We start from the raw sequence: 20,649 nt of genomic DNA on the forward strand, positions 1-20,649 counted from the left end.
GCCTCTCACTGTTGTGGCCTCTCCCGTTGCGGAGCACAGGCTCCGGACGCGCAGGCCCAGCGGCCATGGCTCACGGGCCCAGCCGCTCCGCGGCATGTGGGATCCTCCCGGACCGGGGCACGAACCCGTGTCCCCTGCATCGGCAGGCGGACTCTCAACCACTGCGCCACCAGGGAAGCCCCAAAGGTCAACTTTTTTAAAAAAAGGATATTTTTAATAGGAAAATTTTTTACCCTCATGATTTTTAACAGTTGTGACACAGAAGATGCAAAATCTTTTGTTCGTTTATGCTTCCTCTAAATCTGGAGAGAGTGACGGCAAGAACTGTTTTGAATCCATGGATTGGTAGATTCAGCCTTAAACATCCTCAGTTTACTTACCATTGATTTGATCAGTCATTTTGACTAAAACGGTGGTTTATCCAATATTGTATTTATCTGCTTGGGCTGCTTTACAAAATACCACAGGCTGGGCGCCTTAAACAGCAGAAATGTATTCTCTCACAGTTTGGAGGCTGGAAAGTCCAAGATGAAGGTGCAACAGGGTCAGTTTCTGGTGAGAATTCTGTTCCTGGCTTGCAGGCAGCTGCCATCTGCCTGTGTGTTCACATAACCTCTTTGGAGAGGCGAAGGGAGAGGGGAGGAGAGAGAGCTCTGCTGTCTCTTACTCTTCTTACAAGGGTATGAGCCCTATTCAGTTAGCGCCCCACCCTTATGACCTTTATCACCTCCTCACAGGCCCTGTCTCCAAATACAGTCATGTTGGGGTTTAGGGCTTCAGCATACAAATTTTGGGCAGACACAGACATTCAATCCATATCAGATTTATATTCAGTTTTCAAATTGATTTGCAATTATGCAACAGATTAAAAGGAAAAATTAGCCTCAAGAATACATTGCAGGATCTGCGTCCAAAACACGACCATGTGCAATGGTGTTCAAATTGCTTTCTAATGGTTCTATGACCAGCAATAGTTACTGTGGGAAAAGCTGTGTTTTATTCCCTGTAGGGGTTACCAAGGCTTTATAAGGGCTCATCTCAGTTGCTCACCTGAGTTGAAAGATTCCTCTGGTGTGTTTGCCAGGAGGACCAACTCTTCATCCATATGAAGGGTTAGGATACTTATTTACCATAACTTTTGAAAGACAGTATATTGTGGTAATATTTAGGGTCAGTGTTTCCCAAACTGGTGTCCCATAGTACCTGAGTCTTGAAAAATGCTTGGGAAAAAAATAAGTTTGAGAAATGCTGTCTATCAGATCTACTTCATAGAGAGCTACAATACATATTCGTTCATTAAAGGTTCAGATAAATCCCACAGTTTAAAAAAAACACATTAATTTTATCTTGACTTGGTATTTCCTGAAAATTATTTGTTTCTATATACCCTTACCTTTAATTAATTAATTTATTGATTTATTCATGCATTTATTTATTTTGCATAATATCTAGCATCCTGTAGAATTTCAGTTAAGCCACCATATTTTTTGGAAATGTTTTCACTAAGATATTTGTATTTATAATTTGGAATTCTCTCTTCAGAAAAACCTATGGCATGTGATTGTACATGAAAAACATTTTTTTTGGATGTTTACTTACGTTAGGGAGTATTGCTGTGGACTTGAGAACAAATATTCTGTAAAGCACCTAGTAGGGATTTTAAGTGGTTCAGTAGAATTATATACAGTAATGGGAGTTACAGTGGAATCTCTTGTTTATCTCCCACTTATGGCCCATGTTATGTCATATGCAAATTCTGCATGTGCCTCTATCCCCAGTGCTGGGCTAACACTGGCTTCATCATTATGTTCCTCCACTACATTGAACATTGCACTTTACACAGTAAGAGATTTCTGCTACATTTGTCGAAACTGAATTTCAAGGAGTAAATTTTCCTAGTCAGTGACTGAACAAAGAAGGCAGTATTATTATTATGCAAGGTATTCAGCAATATCCTAGGAGTGCAAGAGTTTATTAAGACATGGGCCTTCTTCATAACCACACTTCAAAAACCATTTGGCTTAGTTTGTTGAGGAAATACATCCCTTCAGAATACTTGTCTATGACAATGCTTAGTTGGACATTGAGAGCTTTGCATGCAATTGTTCCTGACCTTCCAAGGACATCTGCCTCTGAGCTTTAACATTCAGTGCTTGTGGCATTTCAGCATGCATGTTTATAGAAGGTGCCACCCTCCTGTTGTCACCACCCTGCAGTGAAGGAATAGTGTTAAGTCTGAATTAGGGCGTGGATACAAATCAGAGCTGGAATGCAACCCACAGATACTCCTGCGGGGAGAAGGAAATTTTGCTGGGCTTCCCACGTTCTGAGGGTCCTGGCGGGTACAGGAGGAGGATTGCCTTCCAAGGAAGGAAGGGAAGGGATTTGCTATTTGTGAGTTCCCTAATCAGCTGTACTAGAAGCATTTACCTACATGATTTGATTGAATTTTCAGCGAACGAAGTATTATTCCTTTTTGTTCAGATGCAGAGCCGAGGCTCACGGCCATGAATGAATTTGCCAGTGGCTCAAAGTGCTAGATTTGAACCCACTCCCGAATGGGTCCAAATCTAACTGTTTTCTCTAAACTGTGCCGCCTTTGACTTGCCCGTGTCCATAAAAGTGCGAATTTGGTGAATGACTGTACTCCGATCATTCATAAGACAGGAAAATGTCTAGTTTGGTTGCTCTATTATGCTGAGCGAGATAATTGTCTTTTACAGGGGCTCTCCAGGTATCTGGGCCTGCTTACTGACCCCGCCCCTGGCAACTCATTTTGCCATGTTTATCAGTCTCTTCCTGATCAGTAAAATGGACCAATTTCTAACCACCTAGAGCAATTTTAGTGGTATAGTGAAAAGATTTTTGAAGATTAAGGGTTTTCTTTGTTTTTTGTTTTTTTTTAATTTCTAGCTCCGTGGCTCGAGGCAGGCTACTTCTCCAGGTTTTCCTTGTCATCAAGGCTGGCAGCACAATTGCATCTCCAGGAAGCCCCACCTGCAGGGATTCGAATTCCATTGGTCTGGAGGGGGTACCCAGGCAGCAGTACCTTTGTAAAACTCCCCCAGTGATTCTCGTGTGCAGCCAGGTTTGAAACCACTGCCCTAGAGGGTGTCTGGTGTCTCTCTTGCTGCTAACAGTCTATGATCTTTATTTTTTTTTTTTTTTTTTTTTTGCGGCACGCGGGCCTCTCACGGCTGTGGCCTCTCCCGTTGCAGAGCACAGGCTCTAGACGCGCAGGCTCAGCGGCCATGGCTCATGGGCCCAGCCACTCCGCGGCATGTGGGATCTTCCCGGACCGGGGCACGAACCCGTGTCCCCTGCATCAGCAGGCGGACTCTCAACCACTGCGCCACCAGGGAAGCCCTCTATGATATTTTGATTCTATAACCAGCTCTAGGACAGTGTCTGGTACAGAGCAGGTGCTTAGCAAATGAATGAGAAAGCCTCCAGGGAAATGGTTGTCACAGGGAAAATAGTTGCCACAAAGTCCCCGTACTTTGTGCCGCATAAACCTCTGTCAAATACTTTTGGAAGTCATTTGCTCTGAATTTGGGGTAACATTGGTTGATTTATTTTTGAGGACTGTGGTGAACTAATTATACTGAGTTAACTAATTATCCTAGTTAGTATAATTAGTTATACTAATTATCACACAGTATAGTGATGAATGTTATAAGGTCTTGAGTCAGGCTGCCTGTCTTCCTATTTCTTCTTTATCATTTCCGGCCTCTGTGGACAGAGAAAGTTACTCAGTCTCTCTGGGCCTCAGTGTCCTCATTGGTAATATGGAGACAATAAGTAATGGTAACTACCTCTAGAATTGTTGGGCAGAATAATGAATCACTGGATGTCAAGCACAGAGACCAGTGTCTGGCATGCAGTAACTCTCAAAGGGCATTAGGATTTATGGTTGTGATTGTGGCTGTGATCTTATTCTCCATGCCCTCCCTCCTCCCAACACTGCTCCCACCCCTGCCCCGCCAAAGGTCACGTGATACATTGTAGAGGAGACAAATACTACAATATGCACAACGGTTTTCAAAGCAGCACCACATGAAGCTATGTAGAAAGGAGGCCACCCAAACAGCACAAAATAAAAACTGATATTCCAGATAATGTTTCCGAGTCATCAGAAATGACTGTACCGGGCTTCCCGTGTGGTGCAGTGGTTGGGAGTCCGCCTGCCGATGCAGGGGATACGGGTTCCTGCCCCGGTCCGGGAGGATCCCGCGTGCCACGGAGCGGCTGGGACCGTAAGCCATGGTCGCTGAGCCTGCGCGTCCGGAGCCTGTGCTCCGCACCAGGAGAGGCCACAACAGTGAGAGGCCTACGTACCGCAAAAAAAAAAAAAAACAAAGTAACTGTACCTACCATAGTTTCTTTACTAAGATGGGGTACAAGTAAATACTAGAAAGATTTCCACCACATTAATAAAAATAAAAGTTTACCATTCTATGCCGATGGAGGAAGCTTCAGATGTGTGGAAGGTTCACTTCTGTTTAGTGACAGTCTGATTATGCGGAATCAATCAAATTATTGAATAATCTTGAATTCCTACTATGTGTGAAGCATGTTCTAGATACCTAGTAAATGTAGAGACTGTTAAGACATGGTTTCTTGCTTCATGACACTTTTAATCTAATCAGGGAAATGGCATATAAAAATAGAGATCATTAAATATAGTGTTTTAGAACAATATAATAGATGTCACCGAGCAAAAGAAGATTGTGTAAAAAAAAAAAGGCCCTGTGAGTAGAGAAGAGTGCAGATCACTGGTTGCCAGCTTGGTGTGGAGAGACCTGATGGAAACGACGAGATTAGAACTGGCCTTGGACTGAGGTGATGTTTGGATATTCCAGGACAGTAGCTCTCAACTGGGGGCAGTATTACTCCTGGGGGGTGTTTTGCAATGTATGGAGACCTGTTTGATTGTCACCACTGCGGAGGTTGGAGGGGATGCTACTGGCATTTAGTGGGCAGTGGCTGGGAGTGTTGATGAACATCATACGAGACACAGGGTAGCTCCCCGCCACAAAGAGTCCCCCAGCCCCAAATGTCAGCAGTACTGCAGTTGAGAAATCCTCCTTTGGAGCTAGAAGTCAATAGGTGAAAAAAACCCAGGAGGTCAAGAAGCCCAGGTCACTGTAATAATCTGGGCAACTGTGGGCAAACTGGTTAACCTCTTTGGTCATCTCAAAACGAGGGCATCTCGGGATGGAAACTGAGCTTCCATATTTGAATCCTGAGTTGAGGCAGCATGATTATGTTTATAGACTCATAGAGACTGAGCCAATTGAACGAGGCTCATGATAAAAGGCTTTCTGTTCCTTAGCTCTCCCCTTCCATTTAATGACGATTTTGAGGGGTAAACGTTAGTCATTGTGATGCCAGACTGAAATAGATATTAACAAGCAAGAACTTCAGAAGTAACATTTTGTATCAAGCTGTCTTTCAGAAAAAAGGATCTGTATCTAGAAAAACACCTACCTTAGGTTACGCAAAATTATGCTTGTATTGAATGAGAAAATCACAGCAGGCAGCTTTTGCAGGTGTTGATCGTTGGCCCCAAATTACGCTGAGGACATCTCTTTTCAGTTCAAATAAACATTTATTCCAATAAAAGGAGGCACTGTGATCTTTGCTATTTGCTGTGTATTTCTGGGTGTGCAGTGCCTTTGGTTAAGGCTCTGTGTGTTTACTAATTACACAGACCTTAGGGAGGCAACAAGTTGTTTTCCAAATGCAGCTAGTTTTGTATCTAACCTCTGAAAATGGCATCTAACCAAGAAAGTCATAACAGTGGAAAGTTGCATCTGCACCTATGTGAATAATGAGGAATTTTTTTAAATGTTTGAATCATTTTCACTTATGAAATAAGTTAATAAGTGAGCATTAATTTACAAAATATGTCCAATGAGGTGCTTTAGTATGAATTACCGGGGATCCCAGAATAGGCCACACAGAGGGGCCACGTTGGAAATTTTTAGTGTGTTCTCAGGTTAATCAGATTCTGAAAGGAATATTTGATTTCCCAGTCCTATCATCAAAAAAGTGAAGTGTACTGCTTAAAAAAATTAATTCGTATGGTTTAAAATCTGTCACCCCTCCACCCTGTCTCCTCCTTCAGGTAATGTAAGTACTTCTGCACTGATGGTCAAGGTGAGGACCCTGGTACTGCTGATTCTAGCATGCCGATTCAAAACTTCTCACAAGAGATGAAAATAAAAATCAGAAAGATCTTTTAAAACTTCCTGAGGATATGTATATATCTTGATGCACAAATTCCCCAACCCTGCTCAGTGGGCAGGAGAACCAAAATCATAACCTTTCTTGACTCAGCCTGTGTGTGTGTGTGTGTGTGTGTGTGTGTGTGTGTGTGTGTGTGTGTGTGGTAGCAGTGGGGTGCAGGGTGGGAAGTTAGTGTCCTCTGCTGCTGAATGGGAGGAAATAGTACGGTCAAGGTGAAAACTGGGATCTCTTTTTAGTCCTTATATTTTCCCTTATGATGGTTGTCCCAGGCGAAATGAAAAATTAAAAGTACTTACAGAGTTCTGTATGTGTATAAGTGTGAGCATATGTGTATGCACGTGTGTGTTTGTGTATGTACACATACACACACCCTCTTAATGATGGCGCTGAACAGATGATCGCTAAGGCCCATTCCATTTCTAAAATGATGTCATTCTAAGAGTATTTAAGTAACTTTCTTTTAGAAGAATGCTCTTTGAAAGAGAAGTTGATGAATCATGTCAGTAACAAGTATAATATTTTGATGTGGCTAACAGTTTCACTGATCAATGCCCAAGACTTTTTAAAATAAATTTATTTCTTTATTTTTGGCTGCGTTGGGTCTTCATTGCTGCTCACGGGCTTTCTCTGGTTGCAGTGAGCAGGGGCTACTCTTTGTTGCAGTGAGTGGGCTTCTCATTGCGGTGGCTTCTCTTGTTGCAGAGCACGGGCTCTAGGCACGTGGGCTTCAGTAGTTGTGGCACGTGGGCTCAGTAGTTGGGGCTTGCGGGCTCTAGAGCGCAGGCTCAGTAGTTGTGGCACACGGGCTTAGTTGCTCTGCAGCATGTGGGATCTTCCCGGACCAGGGATCCTACCCATGTCCCCTGCATTGGCAGGCAGATTCTTAACCACTGCGCCACCAGGGAAGTCCCTTTGCCCAAGACTTCTGATAATAAATTGTTATAGAGTTTGGGATGTTTATAGTAAAGAGGCACCCATCACCAGTTGTATGACATGCAGGCGTCTGCTTGAGGAGGAACAATTAGCTGTAATTCAGGAGACTGGACTGTTGACCATTAGATTCTTGGTCTTTCTCAGCCAAGCAGACTGATCCTCACACGTGCCTCCATTTCTCACCTCTTTCCTTCGTTCTTGCTATTCCCTCTATTTGAAACCTGCTGAAGTTTTCATTCCATCCACTCTACCAAAATCCTCCTCATCTTCCGTGATCCCGCTCCAGCCTTACGAATCTATTTTTGAACTTCATTCACTTTAAATAAGGGAAAAAATAATACATTTAAGAAATCTAGTTTCTATTACATGCAGGCTTTACATGTATTTTAAACATTTTTACAGCTTTATTGAGGTATCATTTACATACTGTAAAATTAACCCATTGATTTTTAGTAAATTTATAGCATTGTGCAACCATCACCACAATCTACTTCTAGAACTCTTTCATCTCTCCCCACACTTTCCTTCTACCTATTTGCAGTCAGTCCCCACTCCCACGTCTCCAGCCGTAGATAACCACTGCTCTGACATCTGTCTCTGTAAGTTTGCCTTTTCCAGGAACTTCATAAATGGGTTGCATAATATGTAGTCTTTGTATCTGGTTTCTTTCACTTAGCATAATGTTTCTGAGCTTCATCTATGCTGTCACATGTATCAGTAGTTTGATACTTTTAATTGGTGAATAGTGTCCCATTGTATGAATATACGACATTTTGCTTATCCATTTACCAGTCGTTGAGCATTTAGATTGTTTCCAGTCTCTGGCTATTATGGATAACGCTGCTCTAGACATTCACATACAAGTCTTTGTGTGGATATATGTTTCACTTCTCTTGGGTAGCTTTCTAAGTGTAGAATTCATGAATCACGTGATAAGGTTAGAGTTAAGTTTATAAGAAGCAGCCAAACTGCTTTCCAAAGTGGCATTATTATTATTTTACATCCCCACCAACTATATATGAGAGTTTCAGTTTCTTAAAATCCTTGCCAATACTTGGCATTATCTGTCTTATCTATTATAACTATTTTAGGGGATATGTAATAGTATCTTATTGTGGTTTTACTTGCATTTCTTTAATGATTACATTGAGCACCTTTTCATGTGCTTATCAGCCATTCATATGTCTTTATGAAGACTTTCTATTCAAGATTTTTGCCTCTTTGTAATTGGGTTGTTTGTCTTATTATTGAGTGTAAGAGGTCTATATATATTCTGGATATAAGCCCTTTATCAGATACATGCTTTGAAAATATTTTTTTCCAGTATGTGGCTTGTCTTTTCATTTTTAAATAGTGTCTTTGGAAGCGCAAATATGTTTAATGTTAATGGATAACCATTTATTATTGTTTTCTTTTAGTCTTGTGTTTTGTTGTTATATCAAAGAATTCTTTGCCCTCCCCAAGGTCACGAAGATTTTTTTCCTATGTTTTTTCCTAGAAGCTTCATAATTTTAGCTCTTACATTGAAGTCTATAATCCATTTTGAGATAATTTTTATGTATGGTTTGAGGTAAAGGTCAGAGTTCATTTTTGCGTATTTGAAATCCAATTGTCCCAACACCATTTGTTGAAGGGTATTCTTTTCCCATTTAATTGTCTTGGAAACTTACACACATTAATTTATTATTTATACCTTCCCCTAAACTCTATTAAGTAATTGCTCTTATCCTAACTTCAAAAATAAGTTTACAGACTTATATATTTTAACTAATACGCTCAAATTCCCACAGCTAATAGATGATAGAACCATGATAGGAGTTCTGTTTTACCCAAGAACAAGACCTATCTTCTTATTAAAATTTCCTTGCGTGATGTTTATTCCAACATTAAACTATAAGCTTCCTGAGGTTATATATCACTTATTCTTATCTTGGCACCAGAATCTAGGACAGTACTGTTTATTTGAGGGTCATGCTGTGAAACATTCAATTGACTTAAGTGATGTGAAAGTAAGTAATGACTCTGTAATCTAAATGACTTTTTCTCTTTGTTACGTTTATGCTTACCATGGGCAAAACTAGACTTTCATTTTAAAGGAAACATTTTTTAAGAAATAACTACTCACCCTCTATTAAGTATTCATTCTGTATGAACATGAACTTCATTAGGAACCACGGTGAGTTGAGAATGTCTTTTCTCATATTTGACTCTAAAGGAGCTTTCAGGTGTCATAAAGCGGAACTCAGATAAATACCGTCAGGAAGTGATAAAAGCATTGTCTTGGGAGTCAGAGGGTCCTAGTCATGGTTCTTCAGGAACTTGTTATGTGACCTTGAGCAAAGCATTAGATCTCTCTGCACCACAGTCTCCTCACCTGTAAAAGAATAGATGTGGACCAGGTTACCATTATGATTTCCCTCCCATGATATGCTTTCGTTATATAAGCTGCTACTGTAACATCCTGTTCTGCTCTAATGAGCCATTGGTGGCTTCTCTTATTTTCAGATTGCAGCGAGAGTCTGTTTCACTGTCACACGGGCAAGTGCCTTAATTATAGCCTGGTATGTGATGGATATGATGACTGTGGGGATCTGAGTGATGAGCAAAACTGTGGTAAGTAGCACTATTTCCCTGAAGGTTTTCATTTAAAATTGCAGACGTTTATAATCAAGAACTTGTAGCTCATTGTTTGTTAATGTGATTAGTGGGTGAAATTACAAAATGATTGGTTTCTTAATTTTCCGAAAGAGGAAGCTTTTTAAATTATTAGTCTCAGTCATGTCTCATGTGTAAATGTAAGATTTCTGACAAAAAGTCATACTAAGGAAATGCTAGAGATGTGGAGTAGAAATGGGAGTTAACTTTTTTTTTCTCTTTAAAAATGTTTGGTTTCTTCTGTGGTTGGAGCTGGTGGCTCGTGTTTAGATTTTGAGCTCTTGAGCAAAACGTTGCAGACAGATATATTTTCTCTTCCTGATCCCCTTATTATGTATAACCAGAGAGCCCTCCTTTATTTGATTGCCACACACTACAGGGGCAACTTCTGCAGTGCGGATATCGAAGGTTAGAAGGGTGCATCTGTTTTATGTACAGAAGCTGATCTTAACTTTTAAAGAAGGAACCTACCTCCTAGTTGCACGTTTGTACCTATAAACAGCATATTTCCAATTCCTCACCCTCCCAGCCCCTGGTAACCAGCAGTCTACACTCTGTTTGAACAAAATCAGATTTTTTTAGATTCCACATGTTAGCGATATCACACAGGATTTGTCTTTCTTTTTCTGGCTTATCTTATTTAGCATAAACGTATACAACACTCTATGTCAATTACATCTCAATTAAAAAAACGAGAATGACCCTACCTTTAAAAGAGCCGAGTCCAATTCTGAATGCCCTTTCATGAATTAAAACCAGCAAAATTCTTCTTGCTTATTTACCTTTCTGAATTTGTGATTAGCTTTTGAATTTTTTTTTAGGTAGTATATTATTGAGTGACAGAAGAACTTTCTAATAGGAGCAGAAGGGCAAGGTGAGATGAGGCAGGACACTGGGAAAGTGATGTGAAATGATTATTCAGCATTAGAGAACATCAAAAGAAATGCTGGGGGAGAATCAGGAGTGGGTCAGGGGAATGCCTCGGAGGAGCGGTGAATGTCCCAAATGGCCCCATGCTGGGAAACTCAGTAGTTTCTAGAAGCGCCTGTGTAGCTGCCTCTCACTGCATCCATAAGAACATTGGAAAATGTATGTATGCGCAAAACATCCCACGGGTCACTAGATAGATATGGATTATCTTCTGGGATTGAGTAGCCTTGGGACACAAAGAATGAGACGCCGTTGTAATTGTATACATCATAAAATGTATAGTTTGGGGCCTTAGAGATTATCTACTCCAACTCCTCCTTTTACCAGTAAGATAACTGGAGAAAAGAGAGTAAAAATGAGGGAGGGGGGAATTGAGTGTAGCTTGGTAGTTCAATAGGTCAGTGGAGAGGACCAGTGTATAGTTGGCGTGTGAAAGACAGTGGTCTTACCAACTCAACCTGGTTCCTCTGAAGGTAGTAGGATATCATGAGGTTTGTGCTCTTAGGATGACTTTGTTTCTATCTAATGGTAATAATCACGAGGTCCTCTTAGACCATTCTCTGTCCCGGCTGCCCATCTTTAGCAGGCTGAGCATGTGCTGGCTCCTCTGGTTCCCACCCATGCATCCCAGCCCTTGTGTCTTTCTTCTTTACTCTGCACCATTTCGTCCATCTTCTTCACTTAATTGCTCCCCTATATCCTTCCTTCAAGACCCATGGTCCCTCCACAGGTGTGTTAAAGACAGTGGTGCTGTTAATGGAAATCCATGATAGTTCCTCATTATGGAATCTGCTATTCACGAATCTACATACATCTTTTAAAGGGTTGTTTATATTAAGGTTATTCCATGTCTCATATCAAAGAATCCTATAGGTTCTGCCCTCTGTGAGAGGAAACACCACTTAGTTCTCCTTTTCCCCCAGGAATATATAATTTGGGACAGGGGTTAAATCCAGGATAAAAAGAATCATTAAAAAAACCCAAATATTTTGCATTTCTTACCCAGCAGTTCTTTCAAGTATGAGTTATATATTTAGACAGTTCAATGGAAAACCTTAGCTTAGCATCAGGCAAGATGACAGGAGGAGATACCTGCCTCCGCAGTTTACCACAGAGAGGTAAGTTGCAATTCTTAGAAACATGGCAGAGTTGTCACGAATCATCAGATCAGCTATCTACATTGTGAAACCCAAATCACAGTTCTGTTTATTTGAGCCAAATCACAAAATTTTCATAAGGAAAGAAAACAGTGACTAAACACAACAAAACCCAGAACAAGCTATGGGTCCTAGAAAAGCTGGGAGCTTGTTATTCATCTGAAAAGCAGTCAGGTCTTACCCCATAGTGATGGTGGCCGGGGGGCCACATGGTTGCCCGGGAGGTGCCAGACCCAGAGTAGAAGGTTATTGACGGTATTGGAATAATTGGAACAGACTCTCTTCTACTGGAACTTGTTCTACTGGAACAAGCCACACAGTTCTAAGTGTTTGTCATGCTGGTTCTCTCCATCCTCCTGAGTTTTTCTTTCCTCCAGACTGCAACCCCACAGAGGAGCATCGCTGTGGAGATGGACGCTGCATTGCCATAGAGTGGGTGTGTGACGGTGACCATGACTGTGGGGATAAGTCTGACGAGGTCAATTGCTGTGAGTGCCCTGAGGGCTTTCATTTTGCTTATTTTTCTACTTCTGCCTGTTTAGTCAAATACACTCAAGGTTCACTGTCTAAACAGATTCTTACCCTTTGGTCCTAACCTATACAGATAATGATTGAGTGGTGTGATGACAATAACAGCATAGTGTAACTGACTTCCGCCTCTCTCTCTCCAAAACTCCAAGCCTGATTCGGCTGCTCTGGCCAAGCGGGTGGCAGTTTTCTTTCTCATTGTCCACAAACATCCTTTCTGGGTCTGCGACTTTGTCAAAGGGAATGTTCTTCCCAGAGACTGGGGCATTTTTCTTCTGCAAACAATATATGAGCAGTTAAGTGGGAGCCTCCAGAGGTGCTCTCAGGTACCACGTGTGGGAGAACCGGGGGAGAAGTGGCAGAGATAAGAGAGCCTTCAGTGTTCATAGAGTTACACAGAGTGTGCAATAATATTGTAACTTTAGAGCCTGTCTTATTTCTGGGTGAGTATATCCGGAGAAAACTCTAACTCAAAAAGACACATGCACCCCAATGTTCATTGCAGCACTGTTTACAATAGCCAGGACATGGCAGCAACCTTAATGTCCCTCGACAGATGAATGGATAAAGAAGATGTGGCACATATATACAATGGAATATTGCTCAGCCATAAAAAAGAATAAAATAATGCCATTTGCAGCAACATGGATGGACCTAGAGATGATCATACTAAGTGAAGTAAGCTAGACAGAGAAAGGCAAATATCATATATCATATGTGGAATCTAAAAAAATGATACAAATGAACTAATATACGAAACAGACTCACAGACATAGGAAACAAACTTACGATTACCAAAGGGGAAAAGGGGGTGGGCGAGGGATAAATTAGGAGGTTGGGATTAACATATACACATGGCTACGTATAAAATAGATAACCAACAATGTCCTACTTATAGCACAGGGAACTATACTCAATATTTTGTACTAATCTATAAGGGAAAAGAATCTGAAAAGGAATAGATACATATATATATATATATATATATATATATATATATATATAACTGAATCACTGTGCTGTACACCTGAAACTAACACGATATTGTAAATCAACTATCCTTCAATTAAAAAAAACATGTCTTCAGGTAGCTATTACACTACCTGCCTAAGAAAATCAAAAATGGCTGATCACATTTTATTCCCTAGAAACTACAGTATACTCAGTAGGGGATAAAAAAATGATTGAACAGCAGCAGCTATTTGTTAAAAGAGAGTAATATTGATCTGAAAGAGTTAATATGGTACACTTTATGCATGTTCAAACTAATTAAACTCTTTATTCCATCTTTTGCTGTCTAATAAAAGCAGGAACAGCTGATACCTATGAGACTGACTATTTAATTTGCCTATAATTTGAGACAAAATTACAAATGTGGGTTGCATGGTTTTTATTTTGACATAAGAAAAATCACATCAATTAATTAGGAAATGCAATGCCCAGCTTTCTTCTTTCCTGAACTTGTTTGCACTGGAATAGTACCTGAGTCCTTGCTTAGTGGACATAGTGGAGCAGAGTGGACTGTATTTTGATGAATCTTGGAAAAGCAAGGACTTGGTGCTCATGTATGTATTTATGTATGTGTGTGTGTACGTATGTGTGTATGTAGACCATAAGTTGGTGAAGGCCGAGGTCATATGATACATGGGTTTCTAACGCTCTAAAAGACAATAGGGATAAAATTAAGACAACCTTCAGAAATTGGACGGTTAATGGCCACTAGACCATCCCTTTTAAATGTCAGACGTTGTAAGCAAGTTTTGAAATAAAGTGTTTATTGTGGGGTAGGTACTATGCAAGTCTTTCATATATGCTTCATTAGTGCATTAGGTCAGGTTGGTGCAGAGTGAAATGTTGGGGCTTGGGTTAGAAAAGCTTGCCTTCACATTCTGGCCATACCTTTTAACAGCCTTGAGACTTTGAGGCAAACACTAAACTCTCTAAGCTTCAGTTTCCTTCTTCTAAACAAGGTCGATAATATCCATTTGCAAATTTGTTCTGAGGATTTGAGATTAGACACCTAATACTCCTAGCACAGTTATTGCCATATAGTAAGCCTTTAATAAATTGTAGCTTTTATATTAGTAGTATAACTACTACCATCATTAATACTGTTTTTCACCATGCAATGATCAAGAAAAATTTTTTGGTGAGTGCTATTTAATAAGGGAAGAGAAATTCCTGAAAGGGAACTTTCCATTCCAAAGATACTTGGAATGAACAAAATGAATGATATATTCATTCATTTATGCAGAACATTCAGAAATTTAGAACACTTCATTCTTGGTGATGCCAGATAAATGGGAATCATTGATGTGATCTGTAGACTGAAAGAAGTAGCGATAATTAAAATGCATGTTATTTTGGCATTTCCTAGCATGTCACAGCCAGGGTCTGGTGGAATGCAGAAGTGGCCAGTGTATCCCCAGCACTTTCCAGTGTGATGGAGACGAGGACTGTAAGGACGGAAGTGATGAGGAGAGTTGCACCAATGGTAAGTGTGTGCTCTAGCCCCGGAAACAGTCCTGACCGGTGGGCCTTTCCTTGGGAGCACAGCAAAAAGTTGGAAGTTACCTACAGCTTAAAGGATCCCCATATAAATAATGCCAGATTGCCTAATGCACTGGTCCTCCCAGCTCTGGTCAGCCAGAAACCCTTGCTTATGGTAAATGTAACTCTCATGCAACTTACACTGAAAAATCATCCCTAAGGGTGAAGAGTAGAGGTTAAACACTTAAACAGCATGGGCAGATTCAGTTAGATGTTTTATGGGGAAACACCACGATAAAGAGAAAAGTGTAGCGTATAGTATTCAATTCAATTAGATTTCAATTAGAAATAACTGGCTTCTGAAATTAAATGTAACGGCTTCCTAAAATAACCATGTGCAGAGAAGCAGTTTAATGCCTCACATCTTAACTGGGGTATAATTGCTTTACAATGGTGTGTTAGTTTCTGCTTTATAACAAAGTGAATCAGCTATACATATACATATATCCCCATATGCCCTCCCTCTTGCGTCTCCCTCCCACCCTCCCTATCCCATCCCTCTACGTGGTCACAAAGCACCGAGCTGATCTCCCCATGCTATGTGGCTGCTTCCCACTAGCTAGCTATTTTTACATATGATAGTGTATATATGTCCACGCTACTCTCTCGCTTTGTCCCAGCTTACCCTTCCCCCTCCCCGTGGCCTCAGGTCCTTTCTCTACATCTGCGTCTTTATTCCTGTTCTGACCCTAGGTTCTTCAGAACTATTTTTTTTAATTCCATATATATGTGTTACCATACGGTATTTGTTTTTCTCTGACTTACTTCACTCTGTATGACAGTCTCTAGGTCCATCCACCTCACTACAAATAACTCAATTTCATTCCTTTTTATGGCTGAGTAATATTCCATTGTGTATATGTGCCACATCTTCTTTATCCATTCATCTGTCCATGGACACTTAGGTTGCCTCCATGTCCTGGCTATTGTAAATAGAGCTGCAATGAACATTGTGGTAGATGACTCTTTTTGAATTATGGTTTTCTCAGGGTATATGCCCAGTAGTGGGATTGCTGGGTCATATGGTAGTTCTATTTTTAGTTTTTTAAGGAACCTCCATACCGTTCTCCATAGTGGCTGAACCAATTCACATTCCCACCAGCAGTGCAAGAGTGTTCCCTTTTCTCCACACCCTCTCCAGCGTTTATTGTTTGTAGATTTTTTGATGATGGCCATTCTGACTGGTGTGAGGTGATATCTCATTGTGGTTTTGATTTGCATTTCTCTAATGATTAGTGATGTTGAGCATCCTTTCATGTGTTTGTTGGCAATCTGCATATCTTCTTTGGAGAAATGTCTATTTACATCTTCTGCCCATTTTTGGATTGGGTTGTTTGTTTTTTTGATATTGAGCTGCTTGTAAATTTTTGAGGTTAATCCTTTGTCAGTTGCTTCATTTGCAAATATTTTCTCCCATTCTGAGGGTTGTCTTTTCGTCTTATGTTTTCCTTCCAAGCAATATACTTAAATACAGTTTAAAAGGAGTCTGATATTATCTGTGAAACCCCCAAAGAAAAAGTAAATCAGGTAAGTTGGTTTTTTTAAGTGTGTCTATTTCTGCCAGAAAAGAAAGCTCTACACTGATTGTTTTAAGTCCCAGTTTGTGTAGAAGCATCTCTCAGTACAGGGTTGGTAATATCCTTTGACTTAAAAATCACTACATTTGCTTATAAGTGACCTTACCTCTTACCAACATAGCCTAGTTGTCAAAAATGTGGATGTTGCCGCCCAGCTGCCTGGGTTCAAACCCCAGCTCTGCCACCTACTCCCTGGTTGACTTTAGTCCAGTAACTTAACCCTGTTACATTTCAGTTTCTGTGTCTGTAATCTCAGAATAATGATAACTACTTCATAGAGATGGCACGTGGTGAGCACTCAATAAATGTAAGTTCTTATCACATAGCTGCTATGTGAAAGCAAGTCTTAGGCTGTGTATATTCCAAATCAGCTAATGAGATTGGTCACCGATAACTAAATTAGCTTTTTCATAGTGAATATTGATCATTAGGATGGCTTTAATGAAAACGCATTTCAGACCTAAAGGGAGAGCCTTTTATTCACAGATTTAGTCCATAAAAAACTAGATAACGAGTGCTTCATTTTACCAGTTTTTTTTTTTTTTTTTTTTTGCGGTACGCAGGCCTCTCACTGCTGTGGCCTCTCCCATTGCGGAGCACAGGCTCCGGACGCGCAGGCCCAATGGCCATCGCTCATGGGCCCAGCCGCTCCGTGGCATGTGGGATCCTCCCGGACGGGGGCACAAACCCGTGTCCCCTGCATCGGCAGGCGGACTCTCAACCACTGCACCACCAGGGAAGCCCCATTTTACCAGTTTTAAAATTCAGAAGGAATTCCCTTTCTAGCCATGAGTTATTGTGTGCATGTCAGCCAAGCAACTCCCTTTTAATCAAATAGTTCTTTCTCTCTACATAATTCAATGCTGTTTGAAATAATTTTGGATTTTTTTTTACTATGCAGTGGCAGGATTTGAAAATACTTCCTTACATGTGTGAGATGTTAGAAAGTCGCATGATAAAATGGATCACAAAGTAAAATTGTAGCATCTTTATCTACTCTAATGAATTCAATATAATAAAAGTATATTGTGGTGCTGGGAATTTAGTGGCAAGCGAAACTGCTGATGCGGCTAGCAGGCTCCTGGGGGAGATAAGCCGATACAAATAATTGTGCTGGTCCTTGTCTAACTGGGGAGTGACATAGGCCAGGAGGGAAATTCAAGGTGCTGGGATGCCACGTATTGGATGCATGTCCTGGTGAAGGGCCTCTGGGAAGCTTCCCTGAGATGGCTGTAGGAGCCACAGTCTGAAGAATGAATGGAATTAACAAAGGAGAGTGGGGCTGGAGAAAGAATTTTAGACACAGGGAACCGCTTGGCCAAAGGCACGGAGGTGGCAGGAAGGAGCAAGGTAGTTTAGAGTAGTGGGAGAAGGCCACTGCATTCAGCGAGCTGAGAGTGAAGGGGAGCGAGTTACAAGCGTCAGCAGTGATCGAAGGCTGGTTCTGCTCAAACAGGCTGGGAGGGGGTCTGGGACTGCTTCTGCCAGGACTTGGGGCCCTATTCAAGATTTAGGCCATTACTACCCTCAGCCTTACTCTCAACCTTCCTGTTTAGTCTCCCTTAACCTCCAGTGACTCCAGCCTGTGTACTTTTTACTCCAGGCCTTTGCATATCCTGCTGTCTGCTTGGGAAACCCATCCTTCCCTCTTATCCCACCTTACCCCAACTGCCTGAAAAACTCCTTTGAGAAGCTTTACTCTTACTGTTGTAATTTGCGTTTACTGCTTTTTGCATGGACCTTCAGTGGAGCAATGATCACATGGCATCGTAAGATTCCGTTCATGATGATATCCCTAATTAGGGTAGAAATTATCAGGGTTTTCTGTCTTTTAATGCTCAGTGCCGAGCTGGTCACATAAGTTGTCACATAGTGGGCGCTTAATACCGGCTGAAATAATGAATGCATGCTGTCTTAATAAAAGTTCTTCAAGAGACTAAATTCATGGAACTTATCCTGGCTTACCTTGCAAAAAAAAGTTTGACCTGCTAACATTAAAAAAAGAAAAGGAGTGATATCTATTTTATGCAAGGCTGTGATATATAGTGTTGTTCATTAATGGTACTGGAAGGGAGAAAGAGTCCAGAATAATAAATATTATATTTAGAATTATAGATAAGATTATAGGTAAGTCTTAGAATTACAGATAAGAAAGTCCAGTATAATAAATATTGTCTTAGAATTACAGATAAGAATGGTTGTATGTATACCCATACTGTTATTTATATTTAAAACTACCTTGCAAGATTTTCTGGGTTCCACATGACGTGTCTGAGTAATTGACTATAACGGGGGCGAGCTAGAAAGAGAACAGGCAGTAATTTATTACCTTATCCATTTAATCTACAAATGACCAGGAAATCAATGGGAAAAGCAGTTTCCTCTCCACATACCTTAAGGAAAAGCCATTAGGTTGATGTTACTGTTGTCATCCATTTGGAAATAAGAAACCCAATTCTCAGATCATTGCAGCTAGGCCAGTGCTACTTTCCAAGGACACAGAAAATATGGATAACAGCCGCTTAAGACTTATGCCATGATAAAGTATCCTTATTGGATTGATGTTGATGCCTTATTTATTATTAAGGAAAGCATTTTCCGTAGAGGAAAGACTAGCGTTGGGATCAAATGAGTCTTAAAAATATTGGCCCTTCCCTCAAATCACTTGAATTTTATTTTGTCATCAACTCCATGCACCCATGTAAATGTAAGATGCTCTCTTTTCCATTAAAAGCAGCAACAGATGATTTTTGAAGGATGGGTTGCCTCTTACTTCTTTATTCCTACGGAATCTCAACATGTGTTCAAAATTTTTGGAGAAGTTGGAAGGAAATTAGAGTTGTGTCCCTCCTTGGTTCTGGATCCTTCAGATCCTAGTGCGTGGAATTTATAGTTGCTGATGAAAGTAAATGTGCTTTCACCCCGCCTGTAGGTCAGACTCCGTGTCAAGAAGGAGATCAAAGATGCCTCTACAGTTCCTGCCTTGATTCATGTGGTGGTAGCTCTCTTTGTGATCCCAGCAACAGTCTGAATAATTGTAGTAAGTACAGTTGCTGCTGACAAATTCAATCACCGCGTCAGGCTATGTATTCAGTTTTATCCTTTTGCATTGACATTAAAATGCTCAAGTGTGGAATCCCTCCAAAATATGTATATATATCTCTCTTTTTTTTAAAGGTTGCATGTGGTAGCAGAAAAGAAGCAAAATGGTCTTAATTAACTTAAATCATAAACAAATGTGTCATCATGAATGGGCTATAAATCCATTGCTTAATGTCATTGCCGTGACTTTCCACTCAGCGTCAGCTCCTATATATTATTTTCTTGGCTGCATCTGCAGGAAAATGCTATCTTTCTTCCTTTTTAAAGCCCAGCTTCAAAAATGGAAACTTTATCCAAGAAGTAAATATGAAGTTCATTTAAATAGCCACATAAAACTTTGGCGGTCTGTTCTTGTTATAAAATGTATTCTCGCCCTTCCAGGAACTTTGCTGACCTGTAATGACCTCGCTACAAATGGTGTAGACAGGTGGCTGTATCCAAGCTGGCTTCAGGAGGAGGAATGATTAGGGGAAGGTTGAATGGGCAGGGGTAGCAGGAAGACTCTCTCAGGAAATTTTAGATGAATTGGAAAGCCCCCAAAGACTGATTTCTAGTAATGGCTTGCTTACTTCTGGGCTCTGCTTTCACATTCTACTCACTTCTTTCACTTTTTAGAATTAATTTTTGGCTTCCCTGTCAGCTTGGGCTTGAGATTTAGAAGCAGGTCTGTCAGCTTTCAGTTGACAAGACGGTATGACTTCTTAGCAGAGATCCCAGTAGTGAAGGCCCCTGGAGGCCGGGAGGTTGAAAGGCTGAAGGGTTTGGGTCCCTGGATTTGCTGAAGTTTTCAGATCCTAATTCTACTCTGTGACCTTTCTGGGTCAATGTAGAGCTTATGGGTGGCAGGTAGCCTGTACCCCTTAGGGGATATCAAGGGGTGAAAACAGTGGGCTGGATAGGAGTGTGAGGGCCACAGCCAATTAATAACCCAGACTAACAAGATTTTTTGTTTAATTTCACAAGCA

The 20,649-nt window shown here is 40.8% G+C and overlaps 1 protein-coding gene across 1 annotated transcript in view; it reads left to right on the forward strand.

Annotated features, from left to right (window-relative positions):
- The window catches only part of CORIN (corin, serine peptidase), a 225,691-nt gene that overhangs the window by 127,360 nt on the left and 77,682 nt on the right, over positions 1 to 20,649 (forward strand). Inside the window, exons 6-9 of the mRNA XM_060148234.1 lie at positions 9,691 to 9,798; positions 12,305 to 12,415; positions 14,833 to 14,949; positions 19,515 to 19,622. Of these exons, the coding sequence (XP_060004217.1) occupies positions 9,691 to 9,798; positions 12,305 to 12,415; positions 14,833 to 14,949; positions 19,515 to 19,622 (444 nt within the window). The remainder of the gene's footprint in view (positions 1 to 9,690; positions 9,799 to 12,304; positions 12,416 to 14,832; positions 14,950 to 19,514; positions 19,623 to 20,649) is intronic.

The sequence above is a fragment of the Lagenorhynchus albirostris genome, chromosome 4, assembly GCF_949774975.1.
Source record: "Lagenorhynchus albirostris chromosome 4, mLagAlb1.1, whole genome shotgun sequence".
Lineage (NCBI taxonomy): Eukaryota > Metazoa > Chordata > Mammalia > Artiodactyla > Delphinidae > Lagenorhynchus > Lagenorhynchus albirostris.